The sequence below is a fragment of the Corapipo altera genome, unplaced genomic scaffold, assembly GCF_003945725.1.
Source record: "Corapipo altera isolate COAL_440 unplaced genomic scaffold, ASM394572v1 0, whole genome shotgun sequence".
NCBI classification, from domain to species: domain Eukaryota; kingdom Metazoa; phylum Chordata; class Aves; order Passeriformes; family Pipridae; genus Corapipo; species Corapipo altera.
The window spans coordinates 41,076,621-41,100,640 of NW_020884872.1; the positions used below are offsets into that span (position 1 = coordinate 41,076,621).

The following is a 24,020-nucleotide window of genomic DNA, read 5'->3' on the forward strand; positions in this document are numbered from 1 at the left end:
GTCACATCTTGCCAGCTTTGAGGACAACAGGCTGAGGCAATATGGAGGCCTTGCGTGTGTCTGTGTATGGACTCTGGCTATTGTGGCCACTCCCTGCAGGCAGGACCTAGGGCTCACTGCCCCTCACTGTCCCCCCAGCCAAAGAGAGAGTGCCACAGCCACTCAAAGGCTCCAGGGGGTGTGGTGTGGGTAGGCCATGAGGCAGACCTTATTGATTGACATCCCAGCAACACCGCTTTCCCTGGTGTGTGCTCCCAGCCATGTTGGCTGCAGGCCTAGGCCTAGCCCTTACTACCCACCCCCCCCCCCACACACAGACAGCCTGGTTTATTTGACCCATCAGTCAAACTACCTGAGATACAAATCTGATCTCTGACAACAGGACACGGAGTAATGGGGTCAAACTTAAAGAGGGGAAATTTAGGTTAGAAATATGGAAGAAGGTCTTTACTGCGAAGGTAGTGAGGCACTGGAACAAGCTGCCCAGAGAGGATGTGGATGCTCCATCCCTGTTAGTGTTCAAGGCCAGGTTGGATAGGGGTTAGACCAACCTGGTCTAGTGAAAGGTGACCCTGCCCATGGCAAGGGGATTGAAGCTAGGTGATCTTTAAGGTCTCTTGCAACCCAAACCATTCTATGATTCCAAGTCTCCAGTATTCTTCACATTATATCACAGTATGAATATGTGCATTTAGATACTTTATAGCAAGCATAAGTAATTACATTATACTTTCGTAAATAAGCATACAAAAAAGCAGTGAAAGCACTGTGAAGTTCAGTTTATACCATTAAAATAAAGGAAATTTGCAAATTTCAGAAGTTGGTTTTCAAAGTCAGGGACATGTATTGGACTTCAATAAACGTTCTTTCTGTGTTAGACTTATCACAGGTGCAGTTTTCCTTCATGGAGAGCCCTGCCTTTCATAAACTAGTGTTCGGTACTATTGCATATTTCCATTCTGCTTGGGGTTTTGGAAATGCTTATCTATACTAAGGAGTATGGTACCTTCTCAATGAGTGATGAGCAATAATGCACGTATGTTCGATTACAAGGAGCTTCAAGGAAACTGTTGTCTCATTTATGTGGGTTTGCACTTGTAATGCCACAAACCAGTTAACTTTGAGTTTATTTGCATTTTACTGTGTGAAAGTAACTACACTGTTTTAAAGAAATAATACTATTTTTAATGTATGCTCATTTTTTTCTCTCATTTGTTCAGTGACAGGCTTATAAGTGGAGTAATATATGCAGCCTGAGTTACTTGCTTTAAATGTGCTTTTCTTCAAAGTGTATGTTTTGTTCACACTTATTTTATTTAGCAAGTGGGAGCTAAATGGGTAAAAATATTTTTTTTTGCCTTTTTTTTGCATATTTTTGTACTTTCCATTCCTCTATTGGAAATTAAGACAGATCCAGAAATCTGATTCTTATGGGGTGAGTTGGGATACACTACTACTGTTGCTCCTGTTATTTATCTTGATACAGCCACCTGAGATTAAACCGGATAGTTCCTCAGACATACTTTACTCCCTAAATGCTTCTGTTGTATTTGTTTATTGTGGGTGTCTTTTCTTCTTTGCAAAGTAAAGATATGCTATACTATCCCTTTCTAATCTGCATTTTTCCGGAGGTCCCCTTGCTAGAGGAGGTTTTGGGTTTCTTGTCTGTTTTTCTTAATTCCCTAAAACAATTGCGAATACACTTTTTTTGGAATTGAGAGATGTTGTGCTATTGCAAAAGCTGCTTTCATGTGGAGATCTGAAGGACACATGTAAGTTCTCCCTTTCCTGAACAGATATGTAGAATTTTTCAAAAACTTACAAGACATATTTCTGTATGTGTATTTTCATTTTCTGTTGGCAAACATTGAGAATGTGTCTTTTTTTTTTTCTGCCTTGTACAGATAGGGACAGTGTAGATTGTTTTGGGGGGAATTACCACCTGTTTTCCTTTGTATTTGTACAAAGTGTATTAAATAGCACTCATAAAAGTATGATGTTGGTATTTTTTTCAACACTCAAATACAAGAAGGAATTGTGTGGAAGAGAATTGATGTCTATATTTTGCAGAATTTCTTAAGGGTTTTTATAGATATATGATATAGATATACAGATATATGTGTGTGTATGTATTTATATATGTGTGTTTGTGGTTGACATATACCTAAGTAAGTAAGCAGTACTTTTTACTTTTTAGCATTTTCATGAAACACTTGGAATCCAACCTGGAGAAGCACATTTATTTCTAAATGGCCTTCCTATTGACTTGGATTTTCATGATCCTTTTAGGTAAGATGGTACATCTTGTTCGAAGATTACAGAATTACTAATAATGCTGGAGAAGTTGTGCTCATGGTGATAATCTCATCTGTTGCATTTTGGGGGCCAGGATGTCCTCCAGTAGAGAGAACACTGGTTTACGGTGGTTTTGCTTTGAATATGAACATTGTATAAGTAGTTGAAAACAGCATTTTCTCTTGGAATGTTTTTTCTAATTCACTTAAAATTTTACAACTTACCATGTAAAACTAATTTGGAAATGGAAGGAATCCAATCAGTAGCTGTAAAAAGGTGGGGAAAGCACTTTTGACAGTAAATTAAATGTTTTCATATCCCTGTTTCTTAAAAATTAAAAAAAAAATTGTAAGCATTAAATTTAGATATCCAACACCTTCAGTTACTTTTGACATACTTGCGAGTCTCTATCTGGCCACCTTTTATAATAACTTCTGTTAATGCAAAGGTAGTATGCTTTTTGGTATAAGAAATCTTTTTCTAGTTTGTGCAATTATAGTATAATTATTTTGAGTGTGTCTTGCCTCTTTTATGCAAGCACTCAAGCCACAAACATCTTCTGTTTCATTCTTCTCTGTTGTCAAGGACAACGAACAGGACTACTTCAAAATTGTTTTTGATGACCTGCAAAACTGTTAGTAAATCTACTAATTTGTCACAGTCTGTAATTATTTATTTTCAATTTTTAGCTCGTAATGTCTTATTTTCTTTTCCATAAAGATTCTTAAACTTTCTTGGGCTTAGTATTTATGCTTGCAATTTTACCTTTTTTTTTTTTGTCAACCAGAGTTTTGAGAGGGAGTGACTTGAATCTTTCGGAGTACTTATGTGTTTTTTAATGATAGTGCTAGGTTTCATTTGAACATATTTTAGAAGAAACCTTTAAGAATAGAGAAAACTCAAAATGAAGCAGGATAGAAATGAAGGCAGTTGTAAAATCTTGCAAGCTGTGTTCTACAGTGGAGTGCTTCAGGGTTTGTTTCCTTCTCAGATTTGAACTTTCAGATTGTACCAGGTGTTCTAGAGTCCCACTGGGTTTTCTGGGAAACTTTAGAGGTGTTGCTGTGTGTTTCCTCCATGCTGTTTTCAGGGTTCTGCAATGATGCAGACTTAAGAGCTCGTCTGTGTCCCTATCATGTGCTGCCCGCTTCTCTGCCTACTTGCAAAGCTTCCTCTTAGGATACCCCAGCTTGGGTTTCTGCCTCAGCCAGGACAGTACAGCAACCTTGTGGTCTGCTGTCCTACCACGTCTTACTAAAGATGGATAAAATTGCTTCATATACAATAAATGTGAATCAACAAAAGAGTTGTATTATCTCTTGTAGTTCTGTTTTGAAGTAAGTTAGAGGTGTACAATTAGGATGTTATTAACTGATACGTTTTTTCAACATTAGTCTGTGGGAGAATATAGAAAGAAAAATATTTCTAAGACTGTTAATATAAGGATTATTTATAGTATGAAAAATAGTTTTTATGTCATGACAAGAGTTCTGTGTAGACATGTATTTTGTCTTCCTGAAAAAGTATCTTAGAGACTCTTAAACTGGAAGGAAAAGTGATGCATGGCCTTCATGAACTTGGAATCAAAGAGGAGATCCTGAGTAAATTTATGAGGTTGCATATACATCCTACAGATAACAGTTATGCGCTAGATATTCGTCACTCTTCGATAGTCGTAAGTAATTTTAAAATTATTTATTTAAATATTACATATTTGATAATTCTATGTATGAGATAGTTTATCTTTTTTGATAGTGTAATTGAAATACTAGTCCTAAGACTATATTTTTGAGGATGATATTCCTTCAATATATTTTAGGAGTAATTTCCTCTAGCTTATACCTTATTAAAATTTTAAGACGTAAGATGTTTAAAAGAAAAGAAAAATGTATCTGAGAGTAGTTGCACACTTACAGCAATAGAATTTGACTTCACAGCAATTAAGCTAGCCCACATAATACTACGTGGTATCATCCTGTTATCCAAGACTTCTAAGTATAGTTTACACGTATGATAAGTGAATTGTGGACCACATAAATATTTTGTTTCTAACTGACCAATGACTGAGCTTTTTACCCTTTTTCAAAATATATGCAGGTTTCATTATAAAGGTTATATACCAGTGAAAAAGGCACTACCTGAAAGAGCCATATTTCACTCTTCTGCTTGCCAAGGCTTGCACAGAAAGGACTAGAAGAACAAATTGGCCACATATGGTTTGGTTATTTTGGTATATCCAAAGTGCTGTTACTGCACGTTATAGATAAATACTGTATTTGGATTGCAAGGTGGTTATGCTGTGTTACACACATATATATGATATGTTGTTATGATGTTTGTATTGTGAAAGTAGTTTCCACACTTGAAAAAAATGATTTTATTCACATCCTTGTGCATAGTACAAATTGTCCTTTTTCCTTTTCCATCCATTAATAGTTTCATGTGTACTGCAAATGAAAACAGTTTGATTGGAAAAAAAGAGAATAATTTTAGAAGCTACTTTCTGTTACTATTTCAAAAAAAAAGGGAAGACGTTTTATTCTTTGCAGTCTTTCCATGTGTTTCAAAATATTATTCTTTATGCCCATGTATTTTACTCAGTGTTCAGTGTGTGTTTTTTAAGTGACTGCCTTTTTTGTTTCAGTGGATTAATAATGTAGAACAAGATCACAGCTATAGCACATGGCCTGAAAGCTATCAGGAACTGCTAAGACCCACACTTCCTGGAGTTCTGCAGCAGATTAGACGCAATTTACACAATTTGGTAAGTTTGGAGAACTTAATATTTTTGCATAACGTATCTATTAATATGTGGACAGACAGTTTATTAAAAAATACACATGCTGGATTTATTGTTAAGATTTGTTTTCTATGTGGATCTGCTAATAACAGTGAAGAGTGCTTTGTCTAGTGAGTCATATACAGTTATTGTCTGATTTCCAGAAGTGGACTTGGGCACCATTTTGTCAGGCGTTTTTGTGTTCCTTTCCATGCTACACATAGATAATTCACTAATATAGAAGAATTTTTTCATAGTACACTACTGAGGGAACTGTCCTTGTTTTAGAGATGGTGAACAGAGGTACAAAAAGATTTATGTTTTAAAGGACACCAATTATGAGTGTCTTGTATCCTAATTTTTCCTCTGCATATAGCATTCTGTATCCCTTAGTGAGTTAAGGAAGCAGCTATTGCTGATTTAAAATATAAAAGGTAATTGTATGAACTACAGAATCATAAAATGGTTTGGGTTGGAAAGGACCATTAAAGGTTATCTAGTCCAACCCTCCTGCAGTGACCAGTGACATCTTCAACAAGACCAGGTTGCTCAGAACCTCATCCAATCTGTCCTTTACCAGTTTAAATAGTGGTCCCTCCACAGCTTCTCTGGGCAACCGGTTCCCCTGTGACACCTTTGGTGCCTCACCACCCTCATTTCTTCATATTCAAAATAAATCTGCCCTCTTTTAGTTCAAAACTGTTATCTCTTGTTCTGTCACTACTGTGTCACTACTACTGGTATAAAGCTTCTCTCCATTTTTCTTATAAGTCTCCCTCTACTCATAGGAGAGGTTCTCCAGCCCTCTGATTGTTTTTGTGGCCCTCCTTTGGGCCTGCTCCAACCGGTCCATGTCTTTCCCATACTGAGGGCCCCAGAGCTGGATACCCCAGGTGGAGTCTCACCAGAGTGGAGCAGAGGGGCAGAATCACCTCCTTTGACCTGCTGGTCATGTTTCTTTTGATGCAGCCCAGGATAAAATTCACTTTCTGGGCTGCAAGCACAGACTGCCAGCTCATGTCTAGCCTCTCATCCACCAGCACCTGCAAGTCTTTCTTTGCAAGGCTGTTGTCAATACCTTCATCCCTCAGCCTGCATTGATAAACTGGGAGTTGCCTCAACCCAGGTGCAGCACTTGGCCTTGCTGAACCTCTCGAGATTCCCATGGGCACACTTCTTGAGCTTGTTCAGGTCCCTCTGGATGGCATCCCATCCTTCAGTTGTGTCTATTGCACCACTCAGCTTGGTGTCATCTGCAAATTTGCTGAGGGTGCTCTCAATCTCTTGATCTGTGTCACTAATGAAGATATTGAGTAACACTGGTCACAATACAGACCAGATATTGAGCTGGATGCAACCATCCTACCAATTTCTTACCCTCTGATTAGGCCATCCATCAGCTCCGTCTCTCTCCAATTTAAAGAGAAGGATGTTGTGGGGGACCATGTCAAAGGCCTTACAGAAACCCAGATTGATGAAATCTGTAGCGCTTTACTTGTCCATTGATGCAGTTGTTTAAAGTGACACTAAGTTCAGTATATAAAAAGACAGTGGAATTACAAGCAACGAAGCATACATAGAAACAAAAATAAATATTGGCTTAAAACTTTAATTAAAAGATAGAACTTTGAGAAAGAATTCTTTCTTTCTATTCACATATTTTTGTAGTCACTCTTTCACTTCTAATGAAGCATAAGATGTGTGTAATATGAAGTAGATTGCATTATTTATTCGAAGTTAAATTTGTTAAATACAACAGCTGTATTATAGAAGTCTACAACATATCATTTAGCTATAGTCTGAGGGGGAGAGCAGTCAAAATTTTGCAAGTTATTCTGCTGCATTTCATCTGCTTTAGCAAATATGATAAATTCTAAGGGGAGTTTGCAGTGCAAAGCTGAATAAATAAGGTACAGATGTCATAATTAAATCTACATAAGGATAATCTATCTATGCAGATACATCCCACTTTTAGATTCTATGCATGCCTGAAAGATCTAATTTTATATTCTAAGCTACACTAAGTGAAAGAGTGACTACAAAAATATATGAGACAGAAAGGAAGAATTCTTTCCCAAAGCTCTATCTTTTAACTAAAGTTTTAAGCCAATATATTCCATTTATTTATTTTTGTTTGGTTTTCACAACAGAAGAGAGTCAGTTAAAAGAACTAACATAAAAGTAGTCATTGTATCCTTTTTAAAATAAATATAAAGTTCATTAATATAAACAAAATAATGGCACAGTCTTTCAAATGAGAAAACAGTATCACTTGGTTTGAAGTTCAGTAAATGGTTAAATCCTGTTTTCAGCATTTGATCCAGGTTCATTAGTTCTGAAGTTATTTTCATTTATGCTTTTAATGTTTTCTTACAATGAATGCTCTAAAAAATTGAAAACAGTTGAGGTGTACAGCTCCTTTGGAAATTAATGTTCTTATCTTGGATTGTATGTCTGAAAAAAAATAAAAGCAGACATCAAGAATAAATGTTGGCTGCATGATATGTTTTCTCTTCTTAGGTACTTTTTGTTGATCCTGTCCAAGAAGATACAGGTGATTACATGAAAGTGGCAGAGTTATTCTACCATTATAATGTACCACTTAGGTAAGGAAAACTGAAAATCTTGAGGAAGAGTCTTTAAATAAGGTTGCTTTCCGTTTTTATTTCTTCATCTTCATCTTCTGTTTTGCTAGACAAAGATGTGAATTCAAATGAAGTCCAATTCAACCACATTCTATTAAGACACATTGGTTACCCACTTGTGTCAAGCTTACTCAGGTATTAAGTCTTCTTAAGCAAATAGATTGCAAGGGATAACGTACTTGACTGTGTGTAAAATGAACTCCAAAAGTCTGATAAAAATTTGTTTTGTCAAATAATCCCACTGCATGCCCTTGTGAAGCTGCATCATAATCGAAATATGCTGTAAGTAAAACATATTTTGAGAGAATTTTTTAAATTCAATTATTTCAGTTGAGGTTACTTTACTTAATTTTGTTTTTATATAAAAACTTTTAAGACTAAAGCAAGATTGTCCTCATCAAGTTTTGAATTTATAAAAATTAGCTGTCTGGGTCTGAACTAGTTAGCATTTGAGATAAAGACACTTTTGGGGAACAGTCTGGTTAATCTGAGGTGCCTACTTTTAAGAAAAAATGAATTGTTTCATTTTTATGAAAAATGAAACTGTTTATTTCCACAGCTTACAAATGAAGGGTATCCAAGGTTTAGCAAGATGAATTCCATGTTAAATATTTAAAATCTTCCTGTGAAATGTTTTTTGTTTCCTCAATAAATTACACGGTTTTCCTTTTTCTTTAAAATTTTACTATCTCTGATAATTGTTTTGTTTTTCTTAATGTTTTATTTTTCAGTTACAAAAACATAATGCAGGACAGATATTAGTTACATGTGCATTTTGTCACTACCTGGGAGACAATACTCCTTTAGTCCTTGAGGAGAATATAGCCTAGAACATGATTTGCTTTTGTGATACATAACAGCATAAGAGTAGCTAAACTGAGTCAGGGTAAAGATCCATTTTGGTCAGTCTGTTTACAAGAAGCCACAAGGAATTGTCTTGGTATGATAAAAAGCATAGTTGGACCAGGTTCTTTGCCTGAGTATTTTTCTGGCATTCATGCATTTAGAGATCAAAGAATTCTTAGGATACTTAACTATCCTCAATGGGTTTCTGTTCCACAAACTTTTCTGGTTTTCCCTCAAATTCCTGTAAAGTTTTAGCACCCCCAGTATCCTTTTCCAGGTGTTTTCACAGTTGAACTATGTGATGTATGAAAAACTGCTTTATTTGTTTTGAGCCAGAGTTTTAGTAGCTTCATTTACTGTCTCTGTGCTCTTATAAAAAGGAACCTAAGCAGTCTCTCCCTCCCTCTCTTGATTTTATAGGTCTCATGATTTTATAAAGCTCTGCTGTGTTTAACTGCACTCATTTCATTCCCTGGGTTACAAGTTATTCTTTTCCTGAAAGCTGTTCCAAAGTTTGTTTTATTTTCTGAGTTGTCTCTCTCCAGACTTTCTTAGTGTTAATATGTCTTCTTTGAGATGAGAGCAATAGCCATGTACACAGTATTCAAGATGTAGACAAGTCGTGGGGTCTGTCTTGTCATATGATATTTAGTTTTACTGGCTGTTCCTATGGCATCCAGGTGACATAAGTCCTTGGGAAAAGTTATTTGCAACAGTAAGATGTAAAAAATGGGAGAAGCAATTAGCTGTAGAACATACTGCATCTTTATGCATTGATTCTTATTTGTATCTTTTTAGAAAACTTGCTGTATTTCTTAATCCCTCTGTCCTGTGATCTGATGCACACCTGATTGTCCTGAACACCTGTCTTAAATGATTTTATACTGATAAGACAGATTTCATTTTAATAGCCTTAAGATATCTAATGCAAAGTGGCTGTCTAAATGAAAAGCTGACTTCCTCTATCAACCTACTGATTGTAAATATGAAGGTCCACTGAAGCATGGGCTCAGCCTTGCAGATGGTCGTGGTGTTGTAGTAGCTCTCATGTATCATGGGACCAGTAGGTGCCTCATGTTCTTGTAGCAGCTATGACAGAGCTGTACGCTTCGTGGAAATACTTGCAAGATGCGCGGTGTTTTGTATAGCAGGAGCCAGATTTGGGTCTCTGATAGTTCTTTAGAAAGACTGTAATTCTCTCGTTATGCCTTGCACTTTGCCTCTTTTCTATAGTTGGCATAAATTTCGATCTTTCAGCCAACTGCTGCATATGGGACATCATCCAGTGCTGTCATATGTGTGGTCATCAATAGGCAGCAGCTTATACAACTGTAGTTCATAGATGGCTGTGGTTGTGTAAGCCATTTTGCACATTATTAGATGGTTTTGGTTGCAGGTTGGCAGCCAGAGACATCTCTACCTCTAGGTTGGCTATAAAGTAAATGCAGAGGAGAAAAAAATTGAATTGCTGCTTCCATAGAGATTTCTCAAGGAGCAGCCTTTTGGTGGCCTGTTAGGTTTGTTTTGGGACAAGTGACAGCTAAAGGCAGAGGATTTTGCTGCAGATCTAGTATGTATAGAATTAGCTGCAGATGCTCAGAATAATTCAAGGATGTGTTCTGGAAAACTACATGCTACCCCAGAGTGCAGTGAAGTTTTGCATAATATCTCTATTTCTGATTCATAAAAGTATCTGGTTTTTACCATCTTCTTCCTCATGGCTCTCTCCCATTACACAAGCAGCTTTCATGTTAAAATGCTGGTGTTGCACTTCTAAGAAAATTTATTGATAGCAGAGAGGGGAAGGCTTGGAAATGTTTAGAAGGGTTCTGATGGCTTTGGACTCACAAAATTCTGGATGACTGGCAGAATCCATCTTCCCAGTCTTCATCTTTTAATGCAAACAACTATGTTCATGAAGAGGCATATATTTTTTCTCTTCAGAATCCATAAGTTCTAGCCATGGACATAGATGTGCTCTGTCACTTGGGACTCAGCAGAAGGATTTTTCGTGTCCTTTTCCTATATCATGTATGATGTGGAATGGACTGTAATGATCAGAATTCCTTTCCAATAGTGTAGTAGAGACCAGAAGGATCCTTATGTGTTCTTGGCAGGGAATATAACTTCAAATATCTTCAGTTTTCTCTCTCCTGGGTGTTTAGTTTGGGAAAGACTTTGTGCTTTAGTCATTATGCCACTATTTGCAGTCCGTTTGACCAGATTGTCTCATCGCTCAAAGTCTTTGTTCCCCTGAGAAACAAGATCTTCACATCAGTGTCTTGGAGTTTTAGGCTTTCCGGATGTTGTGGTTTTACCCCAGCCTGGAGTTAAAGCCCTCAGAGCCGCTGGGTCACTGCTCCTTGGATAGAGAATTGGAAGAGTAAAAGTGAGAGAACATGTGGGTTGAGATAAAGACTAATAGGTAAAGCAAAACCCATGCACACGAACAAAGCAAAATAAGGAATTCATTCATCACTTCCCCTGGACAGGCAGGTATTCAGCCATCTCTAGGTACAGGGTTTTCATCACTAAGTGTTGGGCAGATTACTTAAATGCAAACATCTTATTCTTCTGTGTTGGTATTAGAATGTGTGTGAAACGGATATTGTTTTGAGATGTATGATCTCTTTTTGTTTGTTCATAGAATTGGAATTGTTTTCATTTTAAATACAAAAGAAGAAATTGATGGAAATGAAGATGCTGGAATAGCTCTTTGGAGAAGTTTTAGTTACATTGCGGAGGAATATGACACCTTTCAGGCCTTTACCTCAATAATTAAGGTTAGTTCTTTCACAAGAAATCACCTTTTTTCTTCTTTTTTATTAAAATGTATTAATTTTTAATACAATTAGGATCTTGCTACCTTGTGATAACATGAGATGTATGCATTTACTTTATACGGAAATGTTAGAAACATGTGTAGCATTAATATTCTATTATTTGCAGAAATACTTTCCTTCCCCAGAAACCAACTTCCTCTTTTCATTTTACCTATCAACAGGCTGTCTTCAATAATATAAAAAATTCAATACATGCCTTGCAGCTTTTAGTATTTTCTTATGAAAAATTATTCTCTATTATTTGTGTTAATGTGATGGCCCTGTCTTTGTGTTCTGTATCTTCTGGAGTACAGGGATTTTAATATCACTTTGGTAGTCCTGTCAGCTTTGAAAAACCCTTCTTTTTTCTCCAACGTAGAAAGTGAAACAGAGTAAGATAATTTCTTTTTTTTTTTGATAATGCTTGAGCTGTTCATGAATGTACAAAGCATAGAGACGCTCCAGGCTTGCAGCTTAATGCTTGACACAGGCTTTCTTTGTGAGAGAATGCAGGTTCTTGTAAAGACAGGAATTTCAGAGGTGAGAGATGAATGGAGGAAAATAAAGTGAGCAGTCAATGTAAAGGCTCTGCAGGTAAAAATTACATTAGAGAATATGGTATCAATGCATAACATTTTTACTTACACTTCTTTTCTATTTTTCTGTTTAGTGCTTAGAAACTGATGTCATGGATAAACTTAGAGAGCTTAAGATGAAAGAAATTAAAGTAACTAGGAATACCTTGGAAGAGAAATCCACAGATGTTAGGGAACTGATGTGCATGGGTGACAATTATCCATGACCAGAATCACAAAATATAATTTACAGTGTGCTTTTTAAAATGTTGTGTTCCTCTCTTTACTTTGTTTCATAATATAAAAAGGAGAGAATGATAAATATAATTAAAAGATCGTGAAAATATAATCAATAAAGTACAAGTTTGAGATACTCAGATCTGTAGAGGAAAATGTATTGTTCCTCATTTGAAAAGAAGTGGATTGAAGATTTTTCACTTCAAATTTCTATTGTATGTTTAATGAAAGTAATAAAATATTGTTCTATGAAATAAAATAACATTTCTAAAGGAAAAATTATTACTGTAGGAAAAAGTATCACCGACTAATTTAGGCTTGGATTAATCCCATATAGATTCAGGTAACTACCCATGATTAGGTAGTTTATTGAAAGAACTTAGATTGCTTCTCTAATTAGTGGAGAGAAATAACCTTTCACATTCAGCTCACATAAGTGTATTTCCTTTGCCACTTCAGATTTAGACTAAAGGTATAATAATACATTAATCAGAATAGTGCTCTGATGTAAAATTGTGCATATGAGCAATGGTGATAATTACTCAAGCAATATAAACACTTCAATACAGCAATATAAAATTATATTGATACAAAATTTGCTAGAGCATTATAAAAAAATTAAACTTTATTGTTTATATACTTTTATTAATTTTATTGAGTTATGTTTGACAATTCACCACATTTTCTTAATTTCTTTCTGTTATAATTTTTACAGATGTACCATGAAGTGAGAGATGGAAGTGTTCTAACAGTAGATGATGTGAAAGATGTCCTTAGAAGTGAATACCCCAATGCTGATATTCAGAGTATACTAGGTGTTCATTCTGAACATGATGAAGGGAGGAAGGTATGTTGAGAGCCAAGTGGTAAGAGATACTGCAGTGTACAACTTAATGTATTTGCTAAGCTGAAGGATTGCTAAATGTTAAAGTAAGTAGATACAGCACCTTTGAGTCATTTTCTTCAGCCACCATTCAGTCATTAATGGAAATGCTGCAGGGTTTTCTACATTACTACTCTCATTTTGAAAATTTACTCTTACCTGCTGCATTCAGGAGCACAAGTAGTTTTTTTTTAGTAGTCATGTCAAGGGGTGTCTCTCATGTGATAGAAATTATATTTGTCTCTGGATGAAGAGCTGAAACCTGTCTTCTAGGCGGATCATTGTTTTCTTTAATTCTGCCTTCTGGTTATAATATCCTTTGGGAAAGACAGCTATGGATTTTTATTTAAAGGCTGTAGAGAAGACATTTTTGTCTGTAATTGAGTAGACAGTTTTCTGCTAAAACATACATAAAATACCTTTTTCCTCTGTGTGTCTTCAGCCATGCTGTTCATACAGTCTTGTGGTTTTGACTCCATTTAATTTATTTCCTTTTAAAATTTGTTATCTAATGTGTATTATATTTCTTTAAAAAGATGTATTGGAGCAGCCAGAAAAAAGGGTGCTGTATGCCTTACACTGTTTATTCCTCACTGGAATGATGAAGTCTAGAGGCTTTGTGTGGAAGGGCAGTTTGAATCTGTCCTGGAAACAAGTGGGTACAGTTAGGAGAAGAAAGTCTCCCACAGAGAATATTAAAGAAAGAAAAGTAGTCAGCCACCAGGAAGAAATCCCCTGTACAAGCAGGGACAGTGAGACTGTGATGAAGACCAGGGAGGAGACAGTGGGATGACAGAAAGATGAACACATAGGTATTGCAAGAAAACATGAAATGATGCAGAATATAAGAAGGGAGAGTTGCTTACAATACATCTTTATTTCTCTTTGTCTCACTGAATTTTCTAACTTTGAGGAAAAATCAGCTTGTTCTGATTTCTCATCAAATAAGACTTCACTTATGAACGTAAAAGCCTTTTGAGTTTTTTTTAGGGTACTTTCGAAAAAAACCCTTTGTCTCAGGGTTTTTCTCTAATGTTGTTGCTTAATTTTTTTTCCTAAGAATGTTAAGCAAAATAAAAGAATATTTCTCAGCAAGTTTGAAACACCATATACAGAGCTATGATTTCTTTTGTCATTCTGTTTGAGAAATGAGTCCCATCTGTTCCTCTGTGCTTTCCAAACGCTTCTTGTTTTGTCCCTGCTACTCAGGAGAAGGTGTGACAGTGAAGAGTGCGTGGAGATTAGAGTTCATCCTCTCTTGATATTAGTTTCATTTTTTGCAACAGTCAGCCACAGTCTGTTTAATCCTGTGATATTTCTGATGTGATCAGGCAGGAGCAACCTTTTATAAAAGGAGTGGCCTGGGCCCATTGCCTCAAGTGCTGTTTAATGGCGTGCCCTTTAATAGAGACGAGATGGATGTTGAAGAGTTAGAGACAGTTATTCTTCAGAGGATTATTGATGCCACCAAGTTCTTCCAGCGGGCGGTATTCATGGTATGAACAAGGCAAGATGAAATATTTGGCAGTAAATTGTTTGAGTCATGTTTATCTATTAAGTTTTTTATAATGAGATGGCTTGAAATTAATAATAGCACACCTGCAGTTACATTGTTACATTAACTTGTGGTCATGGTTTTGAAACAGTACATTTAAATTATTCAAGACTGAAGGATCAACTGAGCATATAGTAATTATATTGTTTTTTTCAACCAGAAACGGAGACTATACTGCAGTTGTTCATTGAAAAATGTGCATCTGATATTTTGAAATACTATCTGTTTGATATAATTTATGTGGTTTTGACTTGACATAGTCCATAATTTGGTGTATATAGAAGCTTTAAGCTCAGTTGAAAGACTGTACAAATACTTGACCTTTGTCTTGAAACTATAAAAGTACAGATTTAATTTTTTTCCTCTTACTGCAGGGTTTGCTAAATGATCACATGAATGCAATAGATTTTCTTATGGACCAGAAAAACATAGTTTCCCGTATAAACCCCACTGTTCTTGGAGCAGAAAGAAGATACATACCTTTCAGACCCACATCTGGTAACTACTTTTCTCAGATTGGCTGTTGTTATGATTTTTCTTTTTTTTCTTTTTAATGTTTAACATGTTGCATTTTACGTTTTGCAGTTCCATTTGATGTGGAAGACTTCTCTACTTTCTCCTTTTTGGACTCACAAGATAAAAGTGCTGTAATTTCAGACAACATGAAGTATTTAACAGCAAAGGGTATATTAGTTTCCTATATGGGTTATCTGTCTATCTGTATATGGGTATTACATTGTTAAATTGTTGAAGTTTGCCAGTAAAATATCCTGAATAAGTCAATATCCCAAGGATTGCATGTAAACAACTACATTTTCTAATATCTTAGTACCTTCTTTAAGGAGCCAGATTACATCCTAATATTATAAGCATAAATTATAATTAACAGGATAGTTATTTTCAAATTTTTAGTTTTGAAATGGGATGGATGTCTTGGCTAGTTGTTTTTTGTTTCACAAACATGAAATTTAAAAACTTTGCAAGACTTTTCAGCTTTGGAAACAAACACAGTTTTCAAACTAATATGATTTTACTTGAGAATGTTAGAGGATGTTCAGTTTTCAAGTGACTCTTAGCTGCAGCATTATCAAATGCAGAATATATAGTCTCTGTAATATCTATACCAAAATTAGGCATATCTGTAATTTCAAGAATAATTGATTCTATATCTTATTTATTAGCATAAGTATCTTCTTATTTTTTGCCTAGTTAGATGGTTTAATTTTTCCTATATGAAGCATTGTCTTTTTGTAGAAAAGAAATAAAATATATTCTGATAAGCTCTGTCAGGGGAAGTTTAGGTTGGATATTAGGAAGAAATTTTTTACGGAGAGAGTAATCAGACATTGGAATGGGCTGCCCAGGGAGGTGGTGGATTCACCATCCCTGGAGGTTTTTAAGATGAGACTGGATGTGGCACTTAGTGCCATGGTTTAGTAACCACGGCGGTGTTGGATCAAGGGTTGGACTTGATGATCTCGGAGGTCTTTTGCAACTCAGTTGATTCTATGATTCTATGATATTATCACTCATTGATACATTTTATATTTATTAAAACTCAATTTTTTGTGTACATTTGAAGTATTTTTTAATGTAAACATTCTTATTGCATATAAAAGTACATTCCCTTGGAGTTAGAGGAAATTACAACAGAGGGGGCATATTTCTGCATGGAATTTTACCTTATTTACTTCTAGGAGGTAACAGTTAACAATTGCTCTTAACCAGTCCATCAAGAGACAGAATAACCATGTTAACAAAGTGCTGTTCTTTTTATGTAATATTTACAGAGTTTCTATTTATTCTGTTATCAGAAGTAAATGCCAAATACTTAAATTTCTTCAGAATACAATTATTTGGCTCTATTTGATTCTGTGGCTTCAACCCTAGGGACATCCCAGCTAGCTGTCAAATGACTGACTTTCAATTCTAGGCTTCTGTGTAAGATTGAGATCTCTTGTGTAAAGCCCATAACCTTTAAGCTGGAATCTATATTTCCTATCTCTGTCCCCAGTATGTTTCTCTAGACCACAGCAAGAGTTAACAATAACCTCTTCCTAGAATCTCCCCAGAACCTTTGAAAATTTCTGTCTATATGTATTACCTTTTAGGGGATATATGATAGACCTGGGTAGACTGATATTCTTCTACAGATAATTTTGCAGAATTTTTCACATATCATTCCTCTTCTATGACAAGTAAAGAGCAGGAGACTGCAAAGCAGGAAAATAGGAAATTTTCTGCAAATACACTTACACAGTAGTTTACTTTCTTTGGACTGTATTTATTAGTATTCCCATTTGTGTCCAGAAGGTTTTTTCCAGCATTTAGTTGAAGGACTCTGCTGCCAGAGAAAGTGGTTGGCCTAGTTTATACATTCTTGTAACTACTTAATTCTTCTCATTTCTGGCTATATGAGCAGCCTCCATCCAAGTTCAGAAGTAACCTGTGGTAAAGCAGATCTTGTTAATTGGAGCTGTCTTATTGTTTAGGGCCCTTTTGTTTCAGTGCTGCAACAATGGCTTGGCTCTTTTAGTGACTTTGTCCTATTAACATGGTAAATTACCTCCTAAGAATCTTATTTCAATTCAGAGAACAAAAGATTCTGATGTGGCAAAGATTAGTCTTACAGTTGAAGTCAGCAGTCAAACATACACATAAATTTTGAAATCTCAAACAGAATTAATTCATTATTCATTAGTTGTGAGAAGATTCTCCAGAAAGTAATGCAGCATTATCTTTAATTTTCAGATGAAGACACAGTATATGCTGTTACTATCTGGATTATTGCTGATTTTGATAAACCATCTGGTAGACGACTGCTTTCTAATGCCTTGAAAAGCCTGGTGAGTTTCTAGCAGGTTTTATGAAATTAATTATTATGAATATGTTCTTAACAACACTCTGCACATTCAATAATTATACTGCTACATAAAGGTGTAACAACATTTTTTTTGTGGGTCAGGTGCATATTTGAGAGACTGTGCTTTTGTTTCTGCCAACTCCCCCACAGAAATGATCATTTGGTTGGTTCATGGGCTCAAGACACAGGAGAGAAACTGTGACACTGTGTACTAAAAGGGTCAATGTCTTCCCAGTTACAGACTTTCTCCCATCAGGTAGCCTAGCATGTGAACTGGGCCAAGGAATTTAGGATACTGCCTGTTGATGTGAGCCATTATGCAGTGTTCTCCTGTTATATGGCATAACTGTGGTCATGAAGTGACCATTTTTTCATGTACTGTTTGTGTGCTTCAAAGACAGATTAATTTTTGTGTGTGTGTTTTTAATATGTTAGGAGGATCATCCACATTCATGAGTTTGCTTTTTTTTTAAGTTCTTCTGTATTAATAATAGGATTTAAAGTATAAACGTCTAAAATACAAATATGTAAATATACTTTATGAAGTATAAATGTCTCACGTGAATATAAATGACGAAAAACTCTCAGTTCGGATCAGGTTAGGAGAGTGCTTAAACTGAAATGGGGAAAGCATCTACATTTTCCAATCAGGAATGAAATAGGAACCACCCTAAGGGAATTAGAAGATTGGTATCTTGCAGAGAGCATGTGATAACAAGTATGTATTAGAGAGGCTTTAAAAAACGTAAAGAGGAATATTCAGTACAAGTCCTTGTTACAGAAAAACATTTAATTTCTCTGACTGCTAGATCAGTGACCCAAGCTTGACATGTCTTCCATCTGTAGTTTCGTTTTCTGCCCGCCACTTCAGCAGAGGAAAAATTCCATATTCCCAACCGAGAGTTGAGAACTACCTGGGCAGGTCCCCATGTGTTAGTAAGGAGAATCTAGGAAAAAAAAACTATTAGAAAAAACCATTCTGAATAAGGTTTGTCGAATCTTCAATGCAACAGCAGTTTAATTGGTTATCTTCATTCTAATTCATACATTGATTCACATAAACCTCCTGTACTGCTCGATCTAGTGACTTTCAAGTGTCATGACAAAAAAAATGGAACCAGTATTTTTTTGAAGTCCATTGATTTGTATGGAGGTTCTCCTTTCTAGTCCCTTTTGTCTGTCAAATCAGGGTCTAGTAGAATTTCTGATAGTTGCAGAACTGGCACAGACAACTCTTGCTCATGACTTGCCGTCAGCATTTGAAGAAAACGTGCAAGAATCTGGGTGGGAAAGTGGCTGAAGGAAATTCACTTTTAACTATTCCAACTAATATATACTATTTTGAAAACTCCAAATATATTTTTACTTCATTTGAAAAAAAAGCTAGAGATGTCTTAGCTGGAAGAGACCTTTAGAGTTCATCCAGTTCAGCCTCCCACTCAGAGTGGGATTATTGCCTTTATTAAATCAGGTCAGCTGTAGGTGTGTCTGAAGGATTCCTGGAAATCTCCAAGGAGGGAACTCTGTCCCCTCCCTTTAGAATTTGCTCTGGTGTTGCACTGCCTTCCTAGTACAGTTTTTTCTGCCAGGCCAAAATTTGTGACCATTACCCCTTGTTATACTCTGCTGCTACCAAGAAGGATTTGGCCCCAGTCATACTTTTCGTTCCCCTTCAGTAGCAGTTGGTTGCTATTAGAGTCCCCTGTAGCCTCCTCTTTGCCAGACTGAGCAAGCCCAGGTTCTTCAGTGCTTCATCATAGTCTTCTGACCATCTTAAAAGCCCTTTGCTGGAGCCTCTCCAGCATTTCAACATCTTTTACTGCACTGGGGGGGGGGACACCATAACTGTTTTAACAAAGTTTTTCTCGAGGGCTGCAATTTAAAGTTTGCTAAAGTTTAGTGTGTTGAGTACCAGTGATTGCACTACTTATTTTTTTATTCCTTACTGCAGTAAAGTCCATTTACCTTTTCTTCAGTTAGTGATGCTATTTGATCCTACCTTAGAATCCTCATGCTCTCTGATAAAATCTGAGTGGCATCACTGACTTTAGCAGGTGAAAGATTTTTCTTCTGATTAAGATTAAAGTGGTAAGTGGATAAATTTGCTTGCATTTATTTTATGCTTAGTTTGATAGTTTTTGAAAAACAGAAAAATATCTACAAAACCAGTTCTGAAGTCTGTAAATGAACACTTGTGTATATCCTTTGTTAAAAATACGCTTCTGCAAAATGCTCAAAGGCAATTGTTCTAGTGAAAAAACCCTTCTATTTAAAATATGTATTACAGAATAGGTAAATCCTTACTAATCATGTTTTAACTCCTAGTTGAAATTATGAATTATATTAAGGCATTGAAGTATATTTTCTAAAGACAAATAGCTGCAAGAAAATTAAATACTTAAGTTCATTTCACAGAGATATGAATACACTACATAACAGCAGATGGAACTGTAAATGAATGTGCTTATTATTCTGTATTTTTCTTTGCAGAAAACAAGCAGTCATACACGACTTGGGATTTTGAACAATCCTTCATCAAAAATAAAGGAATCTAACACAGCCATTGCAAGAGGAATTTTGTCTGCTTTTCTAACACAAAATAACAGCAACTTAAAAAGTTTCCTGAGTAAACTCAGTAAGGAAGAGACAGCAAAATCCCTTGCTGCTGGAACTAAAATTACTAAATTCCTCATCCCAGTGAGTAAAAACTAAATTAGATTACTTTCTTTTTCATTTTACATATATTTTATTGTAAGGGGGCATGGCTGAGAGTGACAAGTGTGGCCAAATGTTACTAAGCTTATAACCCTTATACAGTTTCTGCTCAAGCAGAAATTTTGGATTTTTGGCAACTTTTATGCAGTTGAAGAATAAAGAGTTTATTTAAAGTCAAGCAAGAGTACTGAAAAATAGAAAGTACAGATACTGGATAATCAAAACCAAAATAGTTTATTTTTTAATTGTTGATTTTTTTTTTGATAGCTCTCAGTTAAAATTACAATATTAATGTTTTTCAAGAATTAAGACTTCAGAAGTAACTTTTTGCTGCTGCTGTGGTTGTGAGCAGTAGTTGGCACAGACTGAAGCATTATACAGTTCTGGCCAACTTTTTCTGCTGTGTTTTTATGCAAATTCATTGGTTTAAAATACGAATGTTGCTGATTTCAAATTTCTCATGTAGAGTGGAGCTGAGTTATCAAATAACAGCTGCTAACTACAGGTTTTGTTTCAGAAGGAGCTATAAATTGTCGTCTTTCTAAATAGGAGGTGTTGCAAGACTAAGAGAACTCTCTGGCAACATACTGGAAAATTAATTAGTTGCTTTGAGTCATGCTTTTATTTCTTTAATAGATTTTGAAAGACATAAAGGTAAATAATCAAGCAGGCATGTTACTAATTTATTTTGTTTTATTTATTGATACATTAATTGTATCTGAATGAATCTGTTTGCTTGGTCTGCATATTACTAGTGAAGAAATACATATCAGGAGAGTTTAATATAGCATGATAATTTTGACAGGTAAGGCACAGTGCCAGTGTAAGTTTTGACATTTTTCCCCACTTTGGACATGGATTTGTTGTGTGTCTTATTGGATGATGTTGGCTTCCCCAAAACATATTCAAGTTGTATCCAGTGGCCACATGAATGACAGTTAGGTTTTCGGGGTATTATGGATTTTTTGTACATCTTTTTCCTAAAAGTGAGAATATAGTTCAGTTGTTAACAGAAAATGTTATTTTTCATGCAGCTGTGTGCTGGATTGTGGAAAAAGTGCTTACCCTCAGGCTCAGCTTTCCTCTCGTGGTTATTCAGAGTTGCCCCAGGGTAAAAACAGAACTCTAGCTAATTGTGAGACCTTACACTGAAGTTGAGGTTGTTTTGCTTTGATTTCTCATTACCACATAACTTAGAGAAAATCTTTGATTACCTCATCTGTTACAAAATTTATTTTTGCTGAATCATTCCACCATCTTATGCTTTACCTTTGCTTTAGGGAATGGATGGCAATACTTTTGAGAAGAAGTACAACACTTTAGGACTGGATTTAATTAAAACCCACCAGATGTTCTGCCAGGAGGTTCTTAAACTGCTTCCTGGGCAAATGGCTGTTATGAGCAATGGCAGGGTAAGAAAGAAAGTAATTCATCACTCAGTCTTCTTGTAGGAATTTTTTTCTTCCTGGAACTTCAGTTTCAAGCTAAAGAAAATGCACTATAATAACTTCCCAGTTATTCATCCTATAGTTAGAGAATGGTATGAATGTTTGCCTTTGGGGTTTTTTAGTTTGTTGTACTCCTGTTTTTTTCATCAGCTCTATTCCATTGAAACTGCTATGTATGTGTGTAATTCCCATAGCTATTTTAGAGTTAATCTGACAAAATTCTCTAAATGGTTTAATATCTGATTTATTATTTATGATATTTAAGAATAAATTTTGATCCTGAACTTACCTACATTATACCACATAAATAAATATATATAAATTACATTGTCTAGGTTAGTATTTCAAGCTGTAAAACACCACATTTTTTATAAATATTAAGTTGTTTTATATTCTTAATTCTTAATATTCAAATAAAAGTATAATAATTTTTTTGTTTCTTATACGTATATTCTGGAACCAATAACCTTAACTCCAGTGTGTCTGTAGGTGAACTGTGATTTAAAAGATACAATGTTGCATTCAATATTTAGTACTTGTTAAATGACAGTCAATATCTTACATTGTAAATAAAATCTGTACAGACTACTCCTTTACTCTTTTCTATTTTCTGTTTATTGCTCCACCATTAGAAAGAAAGAGATACTGTTTTGGGATCTCATTACTGGAACCTCTCTTTAAATTGTGACTTTAGTTGCTTTTGTGCATCCTAAATGCTTCTGAGATGCAACTGAAACACCTCTAAGAAACACACAGAAAGCATTTCTGTTGATGAAGCACAAATAATTGTTGGCTGTTTTGGTGTCAACTCCCCCATAGCTAAATATGCAATGTTATTTTATAAATTATTATTACTGTTTTCTATGCCTAAAAAGCTCAAATAATGTCATATTTTAAGTTTTGGGGAAATAGGTTTCCTAAACATACTTGGATAAATTTGATAATGTACATTCCGTCTGAAAGTGTGTTTTCGCTTAAAAGATTACTTTAAAAAAAGGACATGGGATATCCTTCACTTCTGTCCTAGCTATTTCAGCACTTTAGTTTTGTTTTCATGAGCAAATTAAATTTTTTTCTAGTTATAACTTCTACAAAATTAGCATGGTATTTTATAGTCACACTGTGGTTTCATCTATCTCATATATCATTAATACTGATAAACAGTCAAAAGTGAAATAACTCCAGAGAGGTTACATAACCTCTCATTTTTAGGAAGCAGTTGAATTTTGGGAGAGGGGCGTTCAACGCCAAACTTACATCATAACATTCTACATCCTGGGCACTGTGTAAGTTGACTTGGGTCCATTTAGCTTGGTAGACGTTGAGTAGAAAATCCAAACAGCATCCTCAAAGCTATTTTCTGAAACTTCAAGGCACCTTTTTTTCCTTCAGACACCAAAATAACACAGTAGTTCTGTATCTTGTCTCTTATTCTGCATTTCTTATCCTTTGCTTTTTTCTTCCTTTCTGTACATTCCACTCAGAATGGATAGAAAGCCTTGAGAAGTTAAGACTGTGCTCACAGAATTAAACAACTAAAGAGTGTAGTAGGCAGACAGAAATTTGAATTTAAATTAATGTACCTAACAGAACTACTTCTTAAACTTAGAGTTGTTATTTCTAAGTAGTGTATTCCTTTACAAAGGGACGTATAATGAAAGATAGCATGGATATTTCGATTGCAAGTATTCTTTGTGATTGAAAATTAACTGTAAAAACCTAATTCTGCATGGTTACTATAAAGTTTAGTGTTTTATAGTTACCAATATTGAAATGTATGGGGATGGGGGTTGCATATTGAATATCGTGCATTCATTTAAAATATTTATGTATTTAATGTATTTTTACTTACAAATGGAACAGTACTGGGACATTCCACACTTAATGACATTTTTTTCTCTATCTAAGGTACTGGGTCCTTTAGATGAAAATGAATTCTATGCAGAAGACTTTGATTTGTTAGAAAAGATAACATACAGTACCTCAGCGGAGAAGATTAAAGCTCTTGTCAAAGAGATGGGAAACAGCAGTAAAAGGTAAAATTCTCTTGCATTTTGAGGCTTTGTGATGCACTGCCTTGTTTATTGCCTGTGACAAATTAATCATCTTTTTTGCATGGGAAAATATGAACAAAGGTTCAAGTATATAGTCATAGTACTCTTCATGCTATATAGATATATATACACTCTACATACACTTTAAAAGTGTTTGTTGCTTGAATACTGTATATTTACTATCCTCTTACTTAGCATTTGAATACTTCTGTGCAGACAGGGTTGTCTGTCTTTCATTACCTCGTTAGCATTTCCCTGACAGACTCAATATATTATCTACTCTAGCCCTTGCCCTGTTTTCCA

At 35.3% G+C, this 24,020-nt stretch overlaps 1 protein-coding gene across 4 annotated transcripts in view; it reads left to right on the top strand.

Annotated features, from left to right (window-relative positions):
* UGGT2 (UDP-glucose glycoprotein glucosyltransferase 2) overlaps positions 1-24,020 on the top strand; it is an 86,248-nt gene that overhangs the window by 31,887 nt on the left and 30,341 nt on the right. For all 4 annotated transcript variants that reach the window (XR_003527962.1, XM_027645275.1, XM_027645286.1 and 1 more), the window contains 13 exons: positions 2,198-2,289; positions 3,820-3,970; positions 4,940-5,059; positions 7,595-7,680; positions 11,213-11,348; positions 12,915-13,046; positions 14,414-14,578; positions 15,012-15,135; positions 15,223-15,321; positions 17,389-17,483; positions 19,991-20,197; positions 21,496-21,627; positions 23,572-23,699. Coding sequence is in view for 3 of the 4 variants with exons in the window: in XM_027645275.1 (XP_027501076.1) it covers positions 2,198-2,289; positions 3,820-3,970; positions 4,940-5,059; positions 7,595-7,680; positions 11,213-11,348; positions 12,915-13,046; positions 14,414-14,578; positions 15,012-15,135; positions 15,223-15,321; positions 17,389-17,483; positions 19,991-20,197; positions 21,496-21,627; positions 23,572-23,699 (1,667 nt within the window). In the remaining variant the exon portion in view is untranslated. The remainder of the gene's footprint in view (positions 1-2,197; positions 2,290-3,819; positions 3,971-4,939; positions 5,060-7,594; positions 7,681-11,212; positions 11,349-12,914; positions 13,047-14,413; positions 14,579-15,011; positions 15,136-15,222; positions 15,322-17,388; positions 17,484-19,990; positions 20,198-21,495; positions 21,628-23,571; positions 23,700-24,020) is intronic.